The sequence below is a fragment of the Schistocerca piceifrons genome, chromosome 5 (genome assembly GCF_021461385.2).
Source record: "Schistocerca piceifrons isolate TAMUIC-IGC-003096 chromosome 5, iqSchPice1.1, whole genome shotgun sequence".
Taxonomy (NCBI): domain Eukaryota; kingdom Metazoa; phylum Arthropoda; class Insecta; order Orthoptera; family Acrididae; genus Schistocerca; species Schistocerca piceifrons.
In genome coordinates this window covers 107,267,356-107,288,259 of record NC_060142.1, presented here as the reverse complement: position 1 = coordinate 107,288,259, position 20,904 = coordinate 107,267,356, and the positions used below count along the sequence as shown (strand labels likewise).

Genomic DNA, 20,904 nt, shown 5'->3' with positions numbered 1-20,904 from the left:
GGGGTAACACACCACTTAGACATAAAGTATTGATAGAACAAAAGAGAGCTGTGAGAATAATTAGTGGTGTTCACCCAAGGACGTCATGTAGGCACCTTTTCAAGAGGTTAGGTATTTCAACTGCACTATCAGAGTATATATATTAGCTAATGAAATTCGTTACAAACAATCCATCTCAATTCGCGAAGAACAGCGATGTTCATATGTAAAACACTAGAGGGAAAAATGACCTTTCCTATCCGTTATTGAAGCTGCCAGTTGCTCAAAAAGGAGTACATTATTCAGCAACAAAAATCTTTGATCATTTGCCCAACAACATAAAGCGTCTGGCAGGTAGCAGATCAAGTTTTAAATCTAGCTGAAAATCATTTCTTTTGGACAACTCCTTCTATTCCATGGACTAGTTTCTGTTTCAGAACTGGTAAAAAAGAAAAAAAAACAAAAAAATGTACCTCTAAATGTAATTGCATGTGTAGAACTAAAAATTTCAGTAATATTAATATTAGCACTATTCATGTGTGTATATATATATATCTTGTAATCTGACTTGGTCCACATCATATCGATAAAATAATCGGGAAAATGATCTATGGAACATGACATAACTAAAACTAAAACTAAATACTGAACAGCACCCCTTGCCGGACAGCTGCAATGTTTTCATTCCTGAGTTGGTAGCCATCTATCGCGCCCCTGAGCATATTCGCTACTGTGCCCGTGAGTCCTTCGTCATCTGCAGTGACTCCTTAGGCAGCGTACAAGCTCTCGACCAGCGGTTTCTTCGACATCCTTTGGTAACAACTATCCAGATGTCTCTTTATGCCCTCAGAAACTGTGGATGTTCAGTGACCTTCATTTGGACCCCAGGACATGTCGGGATGCCGCTTAATGAACTTGCTGACGGCCTGTCCAAACGGGTTACTGGTAAACCAACTCTAGAGATTGGCCTGGCAGAGTGATCTCCAATCGGTCTCCCACCGAAAACGTTTTCGCGATATGGGTCACTGAATGGTGCAGCCTCAGTACCCCAAACAAACTCCGTGTTATTGAGGAGACAACGAATGTGTGACAGTCATCCATGCGAGCCACTTGCAGGAACTCTGTTGTCCTTTTTCTGGCTCCGCATCGGCCATACTTGGCTAACACACGTTCACCTCCTCCGTTGCGAGGACCCACCTCGGTGTCGCTGTGGCGCCCGTATAACTGTCGTCCACCTCTTGTTGGACTGCCCAATTTTAGCTGCTTTGCAGAGGACTTTTAACCTTCCCAGCACTCTACCGACGGTGTTGGGCAACAATGTCTCAATGGTCGGTTTAGTTTTACGGTTTATTCGTGAAAGGTTTTTTTTATCGTGCCATCAAAGATTGGGCCCCCGGCCTTCTCTCCCAGGCCTTCACCCTCACTCTCTTTTACGTCTTCGTCCCTATTACTTTGCATTTTGTTTTCCTTGTCGTTTTTTCTTTTCCCTATGTGTGTTCTTCTCGCCTTGTCTTTTAGGCTAGCGATTTTACTATGTTGCGGAGTGGCTGGCTCGTCCTTTTTTATCCCCGTGATCAGCCTGCCCAATCCATCTGCTATTTTATTTTACTGCTTTCCTCTACCTTTCCTTTTAGTGTATGTCTCCCCGTTTGGTTCGCTTCTTTCGTTTCCTCTTCGTGTGGTACCTCGTTAGTTTTCCCCCTTTTACTTCCCCCAACTCCTCTGCTTTTAATTGTTTCACCTTTAGTCTTGTTTGCTTGAGGAAAAAGGGACCTATGACCCTATAGTTTGGTCCCTTTATACCCCAAACCAACCAACTCAATCCAACAACGTGCTGAGGCATGGAACTGAGAGACTACAACAAGTACATGGTTTCTGCAGGAATTCTCTGCAGACTGAAGCTTCACTGCGGCGTCATCAGCGAAGTGACCACTCGCTTTCTCACTCGAGGGTGTGATGAACGTTCACAACCTGCATATGTGAGGGGATGTGAAACCACATGCTCCACGTATGTATGCTTCACAACGCAAATTTATCCTTAACGTGTGCGCTGGGATAGTTCTAGACTGTTTAATTGGTCCGTACATTGTCCCAGGCAGACTTGATAGTCGTTCGTATCTCCCATTTCTCCTGGAGATTCTGCCGGTCATGTTGAATGACGTAGCCATGCCTGTTCGTCGCCGCATTCGGTTTCAGCATGACGGAGCCCACGCGCATTTCAGCAGACAAGTGAGGCCACATCTGTACGCAACCTTTCCCGGCTGCTGTATCGGTCGCGGTGGGTCAGTCGCATGGCCACCACGATCACCCGACCTGTGCCCAATCGATTGTTTTGTTATGGGGGTATCTGAAGGGCCTTGTGTATGAAACACCTGCTACATCGCCGGAGGACCTAGTGGACAGAATTGCTGCGGCAGCAGCATGTCTTCGAGATACACCTGTTGTCATTGAGAGGGTGGGCCATTCAATGCAGACTAGATCAGGCATGTCTCGATGCATCTGGCAAAACTTTGAGCATCTCCTGCAGCAGGCGTCCATTTGTAGCATGTGACTAAATAAATGCAACGCAATTTAGTAGCCCCAGATGGTCTTTGCGACCCTCGATTCTTATATGATTACTAATCCTTGTTGTATGCCCCATGTGCTATGTCAGTCTATAAACGTTTCTTTGAATCACCCTACATAGACCTAATGTAATGAACAGAGAAAAGATGGCACAGTAAATAACGAGCCAGAGAAAACTGTATAAGTATCCCAGAACTTCGTCAAATGTTTATACAACCGAAGAAATGTATCACAAAAACATATACATAATAAAAAAAAAAATAACGTTCCAGATGTAGTTCTAGGTAAACTGTACGAAGATATTCGAGCTATTATGGTGGTAAATGTGTCTGGAGGTACTTCAGTCGAAATGGTTAAAGCTGGAATATAGCTTTCAATGATCGAAAACACACATGTACCAGGCAGGTTTTAATACTCTGTCTGTACTAGTGTTTTAGCTCCACCCTCCAGAGAGCAGTAATGTTGCTCATCAAGGCGGTACCTTGAAGCACTTCGTTTCGAAAACGGGTGCAAAAGAGCAGCTGCCGCCATCTATTTGGAAAGTATTTGCTGAAATATCAAAATAAATCGCAAATTACAAATACAATTAGAAATTGGGAGAGCAATTAGTCACCCCACTAAACACTCCCCCATTTCTAATATCGTCACAAGAAGCGCGACATTGATAGTACATTTTTTTGAGTAAACACTAATGTTGCGAAGAAGGGCGGGAAAGTTGCCGAGGAAGCCTCAAGCCAGTAAAAAGGGCGCCAATTTTGGCCGTTTGGCGGAAGGATATTGTACAGTCCCAAGATCCCTCAGCTACCCAAGCACGACTCACGCGCCGTCCTCACAGCTTTACTTCTGCCAGTACCTCGTCTCCTACCTTCCAAACTTTACAGTAGCTCTCCTGCGAACGGGGCGTGAGTCGTACTTGGATAGCTCAGTTGGTAGAGCACTTGCCCGCGAAAGGCAAAGGTCCCGAGTTCGAGTCTCGGTCCGGCATACAATTTTAATCTGCCAGGAAGTTTCATATCAGCGCACACTCCGCTGTAGAGTGAAAATTTCATTCTGTGAGGTGTCTGTTGAGCACTTAGCATACCTCTGAGATGCTACAGAATCTATCCCCAGTGACATACAGTGATACATAACTCACCATAAGATCATGCAATTAAAAAAAACAAAAAAAACGAAGTCATACAACGGATAACGTCTTGTCTAATTCAATTACAGGGGTGGCCTAATTAAATATGAAATGTGCGTTCCACATCTCACATAAATCAGCATCCATGAAACTATGAAAAGAAACTAACAACCTGATTTATTGCTAAAAGAAATGAAAGTGTTTTCTACACTGAAACAGGAACACAAATAATTCTCAAGGGAACAAGGATTTGCAGACGGATAGTCTTGGCATAAATGGGTGAATAAATGACAGAAATTATATAAAATGTGTTCACAAATATGACTAGTGATTGAGGAATAAGTTATGAAGCTAAAGTCCCAGAAAAGTACGTACACCAACATTTTCGCCTAAGAGCATACTGGATGCGACTGGCTGTCTGTAAAAGTTACGTTAGGAGAGTGCAACCTTGATGCAAGATTAATGACTTCACACTCGCCTCGTCTCGGTGGATGCAGATATGGCCCATGCTTACTGATGTACGAGAACAGAGGATAGCTGCGGTTATGTCTGTGAATTCTAAGTTTAGACCTGGCATCTGAGTTCAGCCCTAAGGCGTTAGTGTACTGCACTTGATGATACGTCTGGCGCAAGTTGTTTCAACGACGCCCCTGGAGCATGTGTTTTATTACTCTCTTGTATAGAACTTGGACGGTTCTTCGAGCATCGGAATTTCATTGGCCAATCGCAACACGCTCTGCGAATACCGACCAATGATACTGCGATAAACATGGTAACAAATTCCCTAATCTTGTCCATTCTGTGGTGGCTAACCAATGCAGTACATTTATCCCTTGGAGTGAGGTAGAAGGCAGAAAATCTCTCCCACCATATCACAGATTTCTTGTTACAGCCATTGAGAAAACATATACATACGCATGGACGTGAGCTCTTTCCCGCTATCAGAATAATTGCTATGATCCAATTACGGATGTGCTTATCAAATTTTGAAAAAAATATTCCAACTGGCCTCCTTCGGGTCTAACAGCTGGGTCCCACACTTGCAGTATCGTGTTTTCTCCTGTCCGTCGGATCTTATCTTCGCCAAAAGGAAATCCTTGCACTTTGCATTCAGTGAGACTCTATGACAGGCCGGGCTTCTCTCGCTTGTCGGCCCAGTTCATTCGGCCGGCAAACTGTTCTTCACAGTGTGTACCTGGCTGAGGCTTTGTCATCAGCAGAAAAATTTATATGACCCTAGCAGTTCCCCAGAGCCTTTCACCTTTCGCCACCCAGCTAAAAGCTCCAGGCTGCAGCACATTGATAGACGCTATCACCGTACCAAAAGGACAGAAATAATTAGAACTGCAATCATTGGAATTTGTAACTATTGCTTTCAGCTTTCATGCAGTGTTAAAGATTTTATTTGATTTACTAGTCGGATCTGTATATTGGGTTATTGAATAGGTCATGTCACAGTCAGAGAACATAAAAAGGGGTATGGGTAAGTTGAAGTAAGATACAGTGGGAATTAGCAAATTGTGGTGGCAAGAAGAACAGGTCCCTTGGTTAGGACAGTACAGGTTTATCAACAAAAAATCAGATAGGGGTGACGCAGGGGTAGGCCTAATAATGAATAAGAAAATAGGAACACGCATACACTACTGTGAGCAGCATAATGAACGCATTATCGTAGCCAAAATGGACATGAAAACCAACACCTGCCACAGCAGTGCTAGTTTATATATCAAGTAGATCCGCAGATGGTGAAGAGATAGAAAGAAAGTATGACGAGGTAAAGGAAACTGACATTGTTAGAGGAGATACACTCCTGGAAATTGAAATAAAAACACCGTGAATTCATTGTCCCAGGAAGGGGAAACTTTATTGACACATTCCTGGGGTCAGATACATCACATGATCACACTGACAGAACCACAGGCACATAGACACAGGCAACAGAGCATGCACAATGTCGGCACTAGTACAGTGTATATCCACCTTTCGCAGCAATGCAGGCTGCTATTCTCCCATGGAGACGATCGTAGAGATGCTGGATGTAGTCCTGTGGAACGGCTTGCCATGCCATTTCCACCTGGCGCCTCAGTTGGACCAGCGTTCGTGCTGGACGTGCAGACCGCGTGAGACGACGCTTCATCCAGTCCCAAACATGCTCAATGGGGGACAGATCCGGAGATCTTGCTGGCCAGGGTAGTTGACTTACACCTTCTAGAGCACGTTGGGTGGTACGGGATACATGCGGACGTGCATTGTCCTGTTGGAACAGCAAGTTCCCTTGCCGGTCTAGGAATGGTAGAACGATGGGTTCGATGACGGTTTGGATGTACCGTGCACTATTCAGTGTCCTCTCGACGATCACCAGTGGTGTACGGCCAGTGTAGGAGATCGCTCCCCACACCATGATGCCGGGTGTTGGCCCTGTGTGCCTCGGTCGTATGCAGTCCTGATTGTGGCGCCCACCTGCACGGCGCCAAACACGCATACGACCATCATTGGCACCAAGGCAGAAGCGACTCTCATCGCTGAAGACGACACGTCTCCATTCGTCCCTCCATTCACGCCTGTCGCGACACCACTGGAGGCGGGCTGTACGATGTTGGGGCGTGAGCGGAAGACGGCCTAACGGTGTGCGGGACCGTAGCCCAGCTTCATGGAGACGGTTGCGAATGGTCCTCGCCGATACCCCAGGAGCAACAGTGTCCCTAATTTGCTGGGAAGTGGCGGTGCGGTCCCCTACGGCACTGCGTAGGATCCTACGGTCTTGGCGTGCATCCGTGCGTCGCTGCGGTCCGGTCCCAGGTCGACGGGCACGTGCACCTTCCGCCGACCACTGGCGACAACATCGATGTACTGTGGAGACCTCACGCCCCAAGTGTTGAGCAATTCGGCGGTACGTCCACCCGGCCTCCCGCATGCCCACTATACGCCCTCGCTCAAAGTCCGTCAACTGCACATACGGTTCACGTCCACGCTGTCGCGGCATGCTACCAGTGTTAAAGACTGCGATGGAGCTCCGTATGCCACGGCAAACTGGCTGACACTGACGGCGGCGGTGCACAAATGCTGCGCAGCTAGCGCCATTCGACGGCCAACACCGCGGTTCCTGGTGTGTCCGCTGTGCCGTGCGTGTGATCATTGCTTGTACAGCCCTCTCGCAGTGTCCGGAGCAAGTATGGTGGGTCTGACTCACCGGTGTCAATGTGTTCTTTTTTCCATTTCCAGGAGTGTATATTCAATTGTGGTGGGTGACTGGCATCCAGATGTAGGAAAAGGAAGAGAAGGAGAAATAATAGTAAAACATGGACTGGGGGGAAAGAATGAAAGGAGAAGCCACCAGGTAGAATGCATCACAGTTCATAATTTGATCATCGCTGACGCTTAGTTTAAGAAGCAAAAAGAATGTTGCAGACCTGGCAGCGACCTGTGGCCACTGGAATGTTGCAGATAATGGTAAGACGGAGATTCAGAAACAACATTTTAGACTTCAAGAGATTACCAGAGCAGACGTGTAAGTTGGACAAACTAAAACTGAGTGCAAGAGAAAGGAATGGAATAGAAAAATGGGCAGCTTTGACTGATGACATAGGGAAGACAGCAAAAGATGAGATAGGTAAAAAGACAAGGACTATTATAAATCCTCAGGAGATATTGAATTTGACTGACAAAAGGGGAAAATATAAAAATGCTGCAAATGAAGAAGGCGAACGTGAATAAGACGTCTAAAAATGAGACTGACGCAAAGTGCAAAATGGCGAAGTAGGAATGGCTACACGAGAATTGCAAGACTATAGAAGCCAACACAAAACACATACAATTCACAAAAGAAGGATGGCTCATGACGTGCGACTAAAAAAAGTTTCTACATTGGAGATGACTTAAGATGGATAGGCCTCTTGACAACAAAGTTTAACGTCAATACTCTTGATGAGATGAATATCCCAATAGTTATGAGAATTGTTTAGCAAATAACATTTCAGTAAAACTGTTAGTGTCTGACGCATTTTCATTTCAGTACTCTTAATAATTATTTTATTTTTCAAAAGATCCTATTAACACAGACTTCCTTCTCTTTCAGATATTCCAGCACGCAGCCAGTGCACGTTATTTGGCGTATACAATGTCCAAAAAGTAAGTGGCATAGATATAACCATTTAAAGAAAATCGGAAGCTACCACCCGTACTCTTTTTTTTTTCATCAAAAGGTAATGGTAACATGCGACAGTCGAAGTTGTATGAAGCCGAGAATTAATTCATTTACACATTTTGTCAACTGTTATCTTACGTGGCTCTTGTGAGGAAACCCATACTACATATGCTTGTATCTAGATTGGCCCCTGTAAGCAACTGCCGACACGGAACGAAAGGAAGCTGGCGGAAAATGTGACTTTTTTTTTTGGGGTCATCAGTTTTCTGACGGTTTGATACGGCCCACTAGGAATCCCTTTCCACAATTACTTGCTGAATGTATTCCAAAATCCGTCTCCCTCTATAGTTTTTGCCCTCAACAGTTCCTTCTAGTACCATGGCAGTCATTCCCTCATGTCTTAATAGATGTCCTATCATCCTGTCCCTTCTCCTTGGCAGTGTTTTCCACATATTCGTTGCCTCTCCGATTCTGCGCAGAACCTCCTCATTCCTTACCTTATCAGTTCACCTAATTTTCAACATTCGCCTGTAGCACCACATCTCAAATGCTTAGATTCTCTACTGTTCCGGTTTTCACACAGTCCATGTTCCACTACCATACAATGCTGAGCTCCAGACGAATATTCTCAGAAATTTCTTCGTCAAATTAAGGCCTATATTTGATACTAGTAGACTTCTCTTGGCCAGGAATGCCATTTTTGCTAGGGCCAGTATGCTTTTGATGTACTCCATGCTCCATCCGTCTTTGGTTATTTTGATGTCTAGGTAGCAGAATTCCTTAACTTCATGTGCTTAGTGACCATCAATCTTGATGTTAAGTTTCTCGCTGTTCTCATTTCTGCTACTTCTCATTACTTTCGTCTTTCATCGATTTATTATCAATCGATATTCTGTAGAGATTATATTGTTCATTCCATTCAGCATATCATATAATTCTTCTTCACTTTCGCTTAGGATAGGACTGTCATAAGCGAAACGTATCTTTGGTAACCTTTCTAAAACTAAACTCCGTCCGAACAGCCCTTGGAAGGCTCAACACTACCGACCGGCCACCGTGTCATCCTCAGCCCACAGGCGTCAGTGAATGCGGATATGGAGGGGCATCTCGTCAGCACACCGTTCTCCCGGCCGTATGTCAGTTTACGACACCGGAGCCGCTGCTATTCAATCCAGTAGCTCCTCAGTTTGCCTCACAAGGGCTGAGTGCACCCCGCTTGCCAACCGCGCTCGGTAGACCACATGGTCATCCATCCAAGTGCTAGCACAGCCCGACGGCGCTTAACTTCGGTGATCTGACGGAACCGGTGTTACCACTGCGGCAAGGCCGTTGGCTTGATATCTTTTCACGCTGAATTTTTATTCCACTCCTGAACCTTTCTTTTATTTCCATCATTGTTTCTACGACGTGCAGATTGAACAGTAGGGGCGAAAGACTACATCCCTGTGTTACACCCTTTTTAATCCGAGCGATTCGTTCACTCTTACTATTTTTTCTTGGCTCTTGTACATATTGTATATTACCCGTCTCTCCCTATAGCTTCCCCCTATTTTTCTCAGAATTTTCAACATCATAAAACATCTTACGTCGAGGAACGCTTTTTCCAGGTCAGCAAATCCTATGAACGTGTCTTGATTTTTCTTTAGTCTTGCTTCAATTATCAACCACAACGTCATAATTGCTAAGTTGGTACCTTTACCTTTTCTAAAACCAAACTGATTGTCGTTATCTAGCACATCCTCAGTTATCTTTCCCATACGTCTGTATATTATTCTTGTCAGCAACTTGGATGCATGAGCTGTTAAGCATATTGTACGATAATTCTCGCACGTGTCAGCTCTTGCAGTCCTCGGAATTATGAGGATGATATTTTTCCGGAAGTCAGATGGTATGTCTACACAGCAACTTGAATAGTCATTTTGTTGCCACTTCTCCCAATGATCTTAGAAATTGTGATAAAATGTTATCTATCCCTTTTGCCTTATTTGGTCATAAGACCTCCACATCTCATTTAAATTCTGATTCTAATACTGGATCCTCTAAATCAACTAATGTTTATTCCTCTATCAAAAATGGCTCTGAGCACTATGGGACTTAACATCTGTGGTCATCAGTCCCCTAGAACTTAGAACTACTTAAACCTAACTAACCTAAGGACATCACACACATCCATGCCTGAGGCAGGATTCGAACCTGCGACCGTAGCAGTCGCGCGGTTCCGGACTGAGCGCCTAGAACCGCTAGACCACCGCGGCCGGCTATTCCTCTATCACATCAGACAAGTCTTCCCCCTCATAGAGGCCTTCAACGTACTCTTTCCACCTGTCCGCTCTCTCCTCTGCACTACACAGTGGAGTTCCCATTGCACTCTTAATGTTAACACTCTTACTTTTGATCTCACCGAAGCTTGTTTTGACTTTCCTGTATGCTGAGTCAGTTGTTCCGACAATCATTTCTTTTTCGATTTCTTTAAATTTTTCACGCAGTCATTTCGTCTTAGCTTCCTTGCACTTCCTGGTTATTTCATTCCTCACTGACTTGTATTTCTATATCCCTGAATTTCCCAGAACTTTTCTGTACTTCCGCCTTTCATGGATCAACTGAAGTATTTCTTCTCTTACCCATCATTTCTTCGCAGTTATCATCTTTGTACCTACGTTTTTCTATCCAACTTCTGTGACTGCCCTTTTTAGACACGTCCATTCCTCTTCAAGTGTGCTGCCTGCAGAGCTATTCCTTAGTGTTGTATCTATAGGCTTAAAAACCTTCAAGCGTGTCTCGTCATCCTTTAGCAGTTATCTATCCAACATCTTTGCATATTGATTCTTCCTGACTAAACTCTTAAACTTCAAGCTACTCTTCATCACTACCACATTGTGATCCGAGTCTATGTCTGCTCGTGGACATGCCTAACAATCCAGCATCTGACTTCGGAATCTCTGTCTTACCATGACGTAATCTAACTGAAATCTTGTTGTATCATCCGGTCTTTTCCAAGCACACATCTTCCTCTTGCGATTCTTGAACAGACTATTCGCTATTACAAGCTGAAATTTATTGCAGGACTCAATTAGTCTTTCTCCTCTTTCATTCCTTGGCCCAAACCCATATTCTCCTGCAAACCTTTTCTTTTACTCCTTCCCCTACAACTGCATTCCAGTCGCCCATGACTATTAGATTTTCATCACCTTTTATGTACTGTATTACCCTTTCAATATCCTCATATACTTTCTGTATCTCTTCATCTTCAGCTTCTACGTCGGCGTGTATACCTGAACTATCTTTGTCGGTGTTGATTTGCTGTCGATTCTGACAATAACAACCCTATCACTGAACTGTTCACTGAGACGCACTCTTTGCCCTACCTTTCTATTCATAATGAATCCTATTCCCGTTATACCATTTTCTGCTGCTGTTGATATTACCCTATACTCAGCTGACCAGAAACCCTTGTCTTCTTTCCATTTCACTTTACTGACCCCTACTATATCCAGACTGAGTCTTTGCATTTCCCTTTTCAAATTTTCTAGCTTCCCCACCACGTTGAAGCTTCTGACATTCCACGCCCAGACTCGGTGGACGTTATACTTTCGTTGTTATTTAATCTTTTTCTCATGGTCACCTCCCCCGTTGGCAGTCCCGTCCCTGAGATCCGAATGGGGGATTATTCCGAAATCTTTTGCCCGTCTAGAGATCATTATGACACTTTCTCACTTACGGGTCACGTGCCCTGTGGATACATATTATATGTCTTTGTCTTTAATGCAGTAGTTTTCATTGCCTTCTGCATCGTCATGTCGTTAATCATTGCCGCTTCTTCCCTTTAGTGGCTGTTTCCCACCCCATGGACAACAGAGTGCTCTGAACCTCTGTCCACTATGCTGCTCTCTTTGACAAGGCCGTTGGCAGAATGACGGTGACTTCTTATGCCGGAATCAAGCGATGGTGGTTTCGAACCCGGGACCAAGGACGTTTTGATTACTAATCAAAGACGCTACCCCTACACTACGGGATGCGATATCTACACTGAAATTAATTCGCTGTCTAGTCTCATTAACCGCCTTTTGCAGCGCAGACGATTGCGACATATTCAAGAAGAGAGTCAGTGAGATTCTGGAAGGTACCTAAAGCGTTGGGCGATGCCGTCTACTGTGCTGCGGGTACCTGCGGTAGGTTTCTCGGTTGAGGATGGCGCGAACGGCCCAATCGAGGTGGTCCCATAGATTCCCGATTAGGTTTAAATCTGGGGACTTTGGCGGCCAGGAGGTGTACGGTAAACTCATCCTAGTGCTCTTTGAACCACGCATGTACACTGCGAAGTGTATATCACATTCCATTCTCCTGCTGGAAGGTGCTATCGTGCCAAACTGCATGTAGGGGTGGACGTGGTTGCTAAGGGTAGAGGCATACTTCTGTTGATCCATTGTGCCTTCCAAAATGAGGGGATCACTCAGGGAATGCCATGAAAAGATTCCCCAGACCATAACCCTCCTGATGATTGCTGTTGGGTGTTTACTTCTGGACATGTCATACTCTTCATGTCAATGGACATGCGTCCGATAAGGCATTAAACGTGATTCATCTGCAAAGGCCACCTGTTGCCACTCGTGAACGTTCAGTTGCGGTACCGGCGTGCAAATTTCCAGCCTACATTGCCAATGGACAGAAGTCAGAATGAGGCATGAATCGTGCGCCTGCTTCTTATTCCTATAGGCAGCAACGTTCGCTGATTGGTTTTTGAGGAGACACTGTTGGTACCCATTTGGTTCATCTGGTCGGTCAGTTGCTCAACAGGTGCACGTCCATTAGCCATACACATCTCCGCAGCCGCCGTTAATCCTGGTCATCTGTGATCCATGGTGCACCCCAGTTGCCTCAGCACTGTTTTTGTATAACGACATTTTGCCAGGCATCGTATACTTTGACCACGGTGGCACGTGAACGGTTTACAAACTTAGGCATTTCGGAAATTCTTCCACCCTTGGCTCGAAAGCAAATGATTTTGACCTTTTGGATGTCAGAGAAATCATTCTGTTTCCGCAATGTGACAACGACTGCACTGTTTTTCGCACCCCCTCCCCCCCCCCACCTCCAACACCCATATATATATATATATATTCAGGGTGGTCCACTGATCGTGACCGTACCAAATATCTCACGAAATAAGCTTCAAACGAAAAAACTACAAAGAAAGAAACTTGTCTAGCTTGAAGGGGGAAACCAGATAGCGCTATGGTTGGCCCGCTAGATGGCGCTGCCACAGGTCAAACGGATATCAACTACGTTTTCTTAAATAGGAACCCCCATTTTTTATTACATATTCGTGTAGTACGTAAAGAAATATGAATGTTTTAGTAGGACCACTTTTTTCGCTTTGTGATAGATGGCGCTGTAATAGTCACAAACATATGGCTCACAATTTTAGACGAACAGTTGGTAACAGGTATGTTTTTTAAATTAAAATACAGAACGTAGGTACGTTTGAACATTTCATTTCGGTTGTTCCAATGTGATACATATACCTTTGTGAACTTATCATTTCTGAGAACGCATGGTCTTACAGCGTGATTACCTGTAAATATCACATCAATGCAATAAATGGTCAAAATGATGTCCGTCAACCGCAATGCATTTGGCAATACGTGTAACGACATTCCTCTCAACGGCGAGTAGTTCGCCTTCCGTAATGTTGGCACATGCATTGACAATACGCTGACGCATGTTGTCAGGCGTTGTCGGTGGATCACGATAGCAAATATCCTTCAACTTCCCCCCCAGACAGAAATCCGAGGACGTCAGATCCGGTAAACGTGCGGGCCATGGTATGGTGCTTCGACGACCAATCCACCTGTCATGAAATATGCTATTCAATACCGCTTCAACCGCACGCGAGCTGTGTGCCGGACATGCATAATGTTGGAAGTACATCGCCATTCTGTCATGCAGGGAACATCTTGTAGTAACATCGGTAGAACATTACGTAGGAAATCAGCATACATTGCACCATTTACATTGCCATCGATAAAATGGGGGCCAATTATCCTTCCTCCCATAATGCCGCACCATACATTAAACTCCCAAGGTCGCTGATGTTCCACTTGTTGCAGCCATCGTGGATTTTCCGTTGCGCAGTAGTGCATATCATTCCTGTTTACGTTACCGCTATTGGTGAATGATGGTTCGTCGCTAAACAGAACGCGTGCAAAAAATCTGTCACCGTCCCGTAATTTCTCTTCTGCCCAGTGGTAGAACTGTACACGACGTTCAAAGTCGTCACCATGCAATTCCTGGTGCATACAAAAATGGTACGGGTGCAATCGATGTTGATGTAGCATTCTCAACACCGACGTTTTTGAGATTCCCGATTCTCGCGCAATTTTTCTGCTACTGGTGTGTGGATTAGCCGCGACAGCAGCTAAAACATCTACTTGGGCATCATCATTTGTTGCAGGTCGTGGCTGACGTTTCACATGTGGCTGAACACTTCCTGTTACCTTAAATAACATAACTATCCGGCGAACGGTCCGGACTCTTGGATGAGGTCGTCCAGGATACCGAGCAGCATATCACAAAGCGAAAAAAGTGGCCCAACTAAAACATTCATATTTCTTTACGTACTACACGAATATGTAATAAAAAAGGGGGTTCCTATTAAAAAAAACGCACTTGATATCCTTTTGACTTAGGGGACCGGCAACTAGCGGGCCAACCATAGCGCCATCTGGTTTCCCCCTTGAAGCTAGACGAGTTTCGTTCTCTGTAGTTTTTTCGTTGATGCTTATTTCGTCACTGTCAATGGACCATCCTGTATATACAGGGTGAGTCACCTAACATTACCGCTGGATATATTTCGTAAACAACATCAAATACTGACGAATCGATTCCACAGACCGAACGTGAGGAGAGGGGCTAGTGTAATTGGTTAATACACACCATAAAAAATGCACGGAAGTATGTTTTCTAACACAAACCTACGTTTTTTTAAATGGAACCCCGTTAGTTTTGTTGCACATATGAACATATAAACAAATACGTAATCAGTGCCGTTTGTTGCATTGTAAAATGTTAATTACATCCGGAGATATTGTAACCTAAAGTTGACGCTTGAGTACCACTACTCCGCTGTTCGATTGTGTGTATCGGAGAGCACCGAATTACGTGGGGATCCAAAGGGAACGGTGATGGACCTTAGGTACAGAAGAGACTGGAACAGCACATTACGTCCACATGCTAACACCTTTTTATTGGTCTTTTTCGTACATTACCATGAGGGGTGAGGTACACGTACACACGTGGTTTCCGTTTTCAATTACGGAGCGGAATAGAGTGTGTCCCGACATGTTAGGCCAATAGATGTTCAATGTGGTGGCCATCATTTGCTGCACACAATTGCAATCTCTGGCGTAATGAATGTCGTACACGCCGCAGTACATCTAGTGTAATGTCGCCGCAGGCTGCCACAATACGTTGTTTCATATCCTCTGGGGTTGTAGGCACATCACGGTACACATTCTCCTTTAACGTACCCCACAGGAAGAAGTCCAGAGGTGTAAGATCAGGAGAACGGGCTGGCCAATTTATGCGTCCTCCACGTCCTATGAAACGCCCGTCGAACATCCTGTCAAGGGTCGGCCTAGTGTTAATTGCGGAATGTGCAGGTACACCATCATGCTGATACCACATACGTCGACGCGTTTCCAGTGGGACATTTTCGAGCAACGTTGGCAGATCATTCTGTAGAAACGCGATGTATGTTGCAGCTGTTTGGGTCCCTGCAATGAAGTGAGGACCAATGAGGTGGTCGCCAATGATTCCGCACCATACAGTCCACGGTCGCTGTCGCTCTACCTGTCTGAGCCAGCGAGGATTGTCCACGGACCAGTAATGCATGTTCCGTAGATTCACTGCCCCGTGGTTTGTGAAACCCGCTTCATCGGTAAACAGGTAGAACTGCAACGCATTCTCTGTTAATGCCCATTGACAGAATTGCACTCGATGATGAAAGTCATCACCATGTAATTGCTGATGTAGCGACACATGAAACGGGTCAAAGCGGTGACGATGCAGTATGCGCATGACACTACTTCGACTCAGTCCAACGGCTCTCGCAATGTCCCGTGTACTTATGTGTGGGTTCATGGCAACAGCAGCTAACACACCAACTGCACCCGCTTCTCCTGTGACGGGCCTGTTACGGACCCATTTGCGTGCTACGACCATACCTGTTGCATACAGTTGGCGGTAGATGTTTTGCAATGTGCGGCACGTTGGATGCTCTCTGTCCGGGTACCGTTCTGCATACACCCTGCAGGCTTCAGCTGCATTTCGTCGACACTCGCCATAGATGAGTGTCATCTCCGCCTTTTCAGAGTTCGAATACACCATGGTCACAGTTCCTACAACACTACACTATCACAGACGTCTGGTAACACGGTGGACTACAGTTGGTCTGCGTGCGGAGACGAATGCAGAATAACAATAGCAGCAAGCGCTACATGCGGACACTGCGACATCTAGACCTAACCACAACAGTGCACTACAGCCACACTCGTAAACACGGTCGTCATCGTAAACATGTACCTGCAGATGCTGCTCGCCGACCGTGGCCCGTGTTTGTTACAACACGCAACTGAACGTCGGAGGTTTCAAGCGTCAACTTTAGGTTACAATATCTCCGGATGTAATTAACATTTTACAATGCAACAAACGGCACTGATTACGTATTTGTTTATATGTTCAGATGTGCTAGCAAAACTAACGTGGTTCCATTTAAAAAAACGTAGGTTTGTGTTAAAAAACATACTTCCGTGCATTTTTGTATGGTTTGTATTAAAAAATTACACTAGCCCCTCTCCTCACGTTCGGTCTGTGGAATCGGTTCGTCAGTATTGGTTTACGAAATATATCCAGTGGTAACGTTAGGTGACTCACCCTGTATATATTACTCACTGTCACCACTGGCACCTGCCGTCCATGAGTGGTTTTTGCACGGTGGTCACATTGCTGAGAGTGGACCGTATATTATGACTGGGTCGCTAGGGGTGTGAGCATTCGAATAAAACATACGACTACATAAACTGAAGTCTATTACAGCCACATTACTAACTCTTTTAGAAAAGCATTAGCACAGCGTTACAGACGCCAGTACATCTAGCAAGCTGCTGGTTTTAACACATAACTCATAGTGATTCTACCCAAAAACTTCTCAGAGTCGTGACAGGAACATAAATGAGTCTGTAGTTCACCAGGAAAAAGGGAGCTTCAACACCGCTACCGACGAGCAGGACTGCATACCACTCTGCCTGCTTCAGTCCACCAAGCCTGCCACGAGCAGTCAGCTAGCTGTGAGGTTTACTACGTTTTCCTGGGAAATGAGAAAGAATCCTGGACAGATGACTCTTTCTGCTAGATCAGCACTCCTTAAGAAACACCAGCCAATCACAAGTGGTCCACTCAACACTCGAACTGTTTCTTCTATTACTTTTGAAAAATATTTCTTATATTAAATTCTGCTTTTATTGTTTAGTCTGACTTGTCTCTTTTTGAAGCTACTGTTTGTATCTTCCAAACATTAATGTTTTACCATTGATGTATTAGTCTAATTATTTCTCTTCTATCAATTACTGAGGCAATATCTCGCGCACAACCTTTTCTCTCCACTCTCTGCACACGGAAACACACCTGAACCAATGTTATGGCATTCATGAGGGTGAGTTCCCAGAATCTGTAGTGTCTTAGATCTGCAAGTGGCGTCGCTAACAGGTCGCGCCACTCAGTTTCACCAGCACAGATAATCAAATGTTCTTGTGGCTGGATCTTCGCAGTTCACGTTGCGACACCTTTTCACAAAATCCATTTAATGGTCCATATAGTCCAGTGTCCATAAGCGCATTGTAAACACTATTATTTATAAACAGTTCTCTCACTACATATGTGATATTTGAATGTAGATCATACTCGATTACAGTGTACCCAGGGCTCCCTGTCAGCATGCAAACACAAATGTCATTTTGTCTTTTATATTGTGCGAGAAACTATCACTTTTTCGAAACCCCGAAATTGTCTCCCATTGCGATGCATAAGTTTGAAATTCGGATCAACGGTGTGTACAACTTTGCTCTGTAAAACCGCAAATGTCTCACTCATGGCTCGGCGATGTTTCAGACAGCAATGTGTCGATGTATGAGAAAGAAAAGGCCAGAACATAGAAGTTCATATGAGGTTTAAGGTGGGTTAATGACGTCACATTGCCATGAAATTGCACCGCAGTTCTGCCCAACTACATCGTGAATGTGTCACACGAATTGGGGGTCGTCACACGCAGCTTCCGTATATGCAGCTGACCATTAAAATTGCTACACCACGAAGGTGACGTGCTACAGACGCGAAATTTAACCGACGGGAGGAAGATGCTGTGAAATGCAAATGATTAGCTTTTGAGAGCATTCACACAAGGTTGGCGCCGTTGGCGACACCTACAACGTGCTGACATGAGGAAAGTGTCCAACCGATTTCTCATACACAAACAGCAGTTGACCGGCGTTGCCTGGTGAAACGTTGTTGTGATGCCTCGTCTAAGGAGGAGAAATGCGTACCATCACGTTTCCGACTTTGATAACGGTCGGATTGTAGCCTGTTGCGATTGCGGTTTATCGTATCGCGACATTGCTGCTCGCTTTGGTCGAGATCCAATGACTGTTAGCAGAATATGGAATCGGTGGGTTCAGGAGGGTAATACGGAGCGCCGTGCTGGATCCCAACGGCCTCGTATCCCTAGCAGTCGAGAAGACAGGCATCTTATCCGCATGGCTGTAACGGATCGTGCAGCCACGTCTCTATCCCTGAGTCAACAGATGGGGACGTTTGCAAGACAACAACCATCTGCACGAGCAGTTCGACTACGTTTACAGCAGCATGGACTATCAGCTCGGAGTCCATGGCTGCAGTTACGCTTGACGCTGCATCACAGACAGGAGCGCCTGTGATGGTGTACTCAACGACGAACCTGGGTGCGCGAATGGCAAAATGTCATTTTTTCGGATCAATCGTGGTTCTGTTTGCAGCATCATGATGGTCGCATCCGCGTTTGGCGACATCGCGGCGAATGCACGTTGGAAGCGTGTATTCCTCATCTCCATACTAGCGTATCACCCGGCGTGATGGTATGGGGTGCCATTGGTTACACGTCTCGGTTACCTCTTGTTCGCATTGACGGCACTTTGAACAGTGGACGTTACATTTGAGATGTGTTACGACGCGTGGCTGTACCTTTCATTCGATGCCTGCGAAACCCTACATTTCAGCAGGATAATGCACGACCACATGTTGCAGGCCCTGTACGGGCCTTTCTGGATACAGAAAATGTTCGACTGCTGCCCTGGCCAGCACATTATCCAGATCTCTCACCAACTGAAATCGTCTGATCAATGGTGGCCAAGCAACTGGCTCGTCACAATACGCCAGTCACTACTCTTGATGAACTGTGGTATCGTGTTGAAACTGCATGGGCAGCTGTACCTGTACACGCCATCCGAGCTCTGTCTGACTCAATGCTCAGGCGTATCAAGGCGGTTATTACGACCAGAGGTGGATGTTCTGGGTACTGATTTCTCAGGATTTTCGCACCCAAATTGCATGAAAATGTAATTACATGTCAGTTTCAGTATAATATACCTGTCTAATGAATACCCGTTTATCATCTGCATTTCTTCTTGGTGTAGCAATTTTAATGGCCAGTAGTGTATTTCTCCTCTTTTTCTGACGCCTCTGCGATGGTAGTGGGAAAGGCGGCTCCCTGTATTGAATTCAAGCGTTTTTCTTATATAGTGGCCGAGGAAAAAATTTCAGACACACCGATGCTCAGAGCCTACACCAAAGCCCTCAGGAAGCGGCATAAATGGCGTCTGTAACACCACCCCATCTCGGGGGACGTCGATCCCCAGAAGTTTCGCGGTCAAAGACGACAGTTCGCAGTGCGGTAATCAACAGGACGAGGTTCTCGGCAACGTTCGGCTCTGCTGACAGCCCCCAGACTGTTTACCCTTACTATAAGAACATTGTTAGGCTGTCAACCCTTTGAACGTGAACGCAGCCCTTTGGAGCGTAGTGCGACCGCCAGTTTTGCACTGGTACACAAGATGGAACCACTATAGACCGTTCAAAACCAGTCGACGATAGTTGAACGTGATCCGAAGCAGCAAAGAGTGTTTATGTTACTGCAAAAGTAAGATTATTGATAAATCCTAGAATTTACTGGAGGAATGTGGGACTTACCATTACAGTGTGGTAAAAGTTGGAATTTCCTATTATATGCATTGATTTTGAACTTTTACCAAGAGACGTTTGTAAATCTTAGGATGCACTCATATCAACTGGTAAAACCGTATTCATTTAAAAAGCCAGCTTAGCAATTTACTGAAATAGTTTGTATTCATTTTAAATTTATGTATTTTAAACAGCCTTGCATTGCAATGTGATTATAATGAGCAATGTTACTTATTAGTGAAAAATGTTGTAAAAAATGTTACCTTGTGAATGTTAATTTCTGTTACAACAAGGCTGACTGTTGTGGCATTTCGAATTACATGATATGGAAGACGATTTACACAAGCATCTTTTAGTTGAGCACTTTTTTAAGCATTTGCGCTTTTTAAACTCTTCTCCTCCAACTACAGATTGCTTGGCAACCACTTCCCGTAGACTAATTTCTTCTCTTGCAACTTCTTCGACGTTGATAACATTTTCCTTGCACAATATAAATTGGTTCTTAGTGTACAGTGACTTTAGTTTACCAGCTTTGGTGCCAAGTTGATAAAATTCGTCATCCTGAATATTTATCACTAGGCCTATTGCTGTTACAGATTTTGCATCAGTTTTTGCCCTGTCTACATCCGGTACTTTAATCCTCACATTCTGTCCAACTGAAGGTTTTGTAATTTTCTTAGATGAGGCTCCGTGAACCGAACCGTTGCAAAAACGGTACTTGCCGTAAAAGAACACAAAAAAATGGCTTGGGCGTCCACTAAAAACATGGATTAGGACCATAAAGACGACCTGAAAACGATGGGAATGCATTCATAAGTGACACATATAC

The 20,904-nt window shown here is 44.9% G+C and overlaps 1 protein-coding gene across 1 annotated transcript in view; it reads left to right on the top strand.

Moving 5' to 3' along the window:
• The window catches only part of LOC124798209 (venom dipeptidyl peptidase 4-like), a 301,929-nt gene that overhangs the window by 101,192 nt on the left and 179,833 nt on the right, over window positions 1-20,904 (top strand). Inside the window, exon 5 of the mRNA XM_047261512.1 lies at window positions 7,743-7,795. Within this exon, the coding sequence (XP_047117468.1) occupies window positions 7,743-7,795 (53 nt within the window). The remainder of the gene's footprint in view (window positions 1-7,742; window positions 7,796-20,904) is intronic.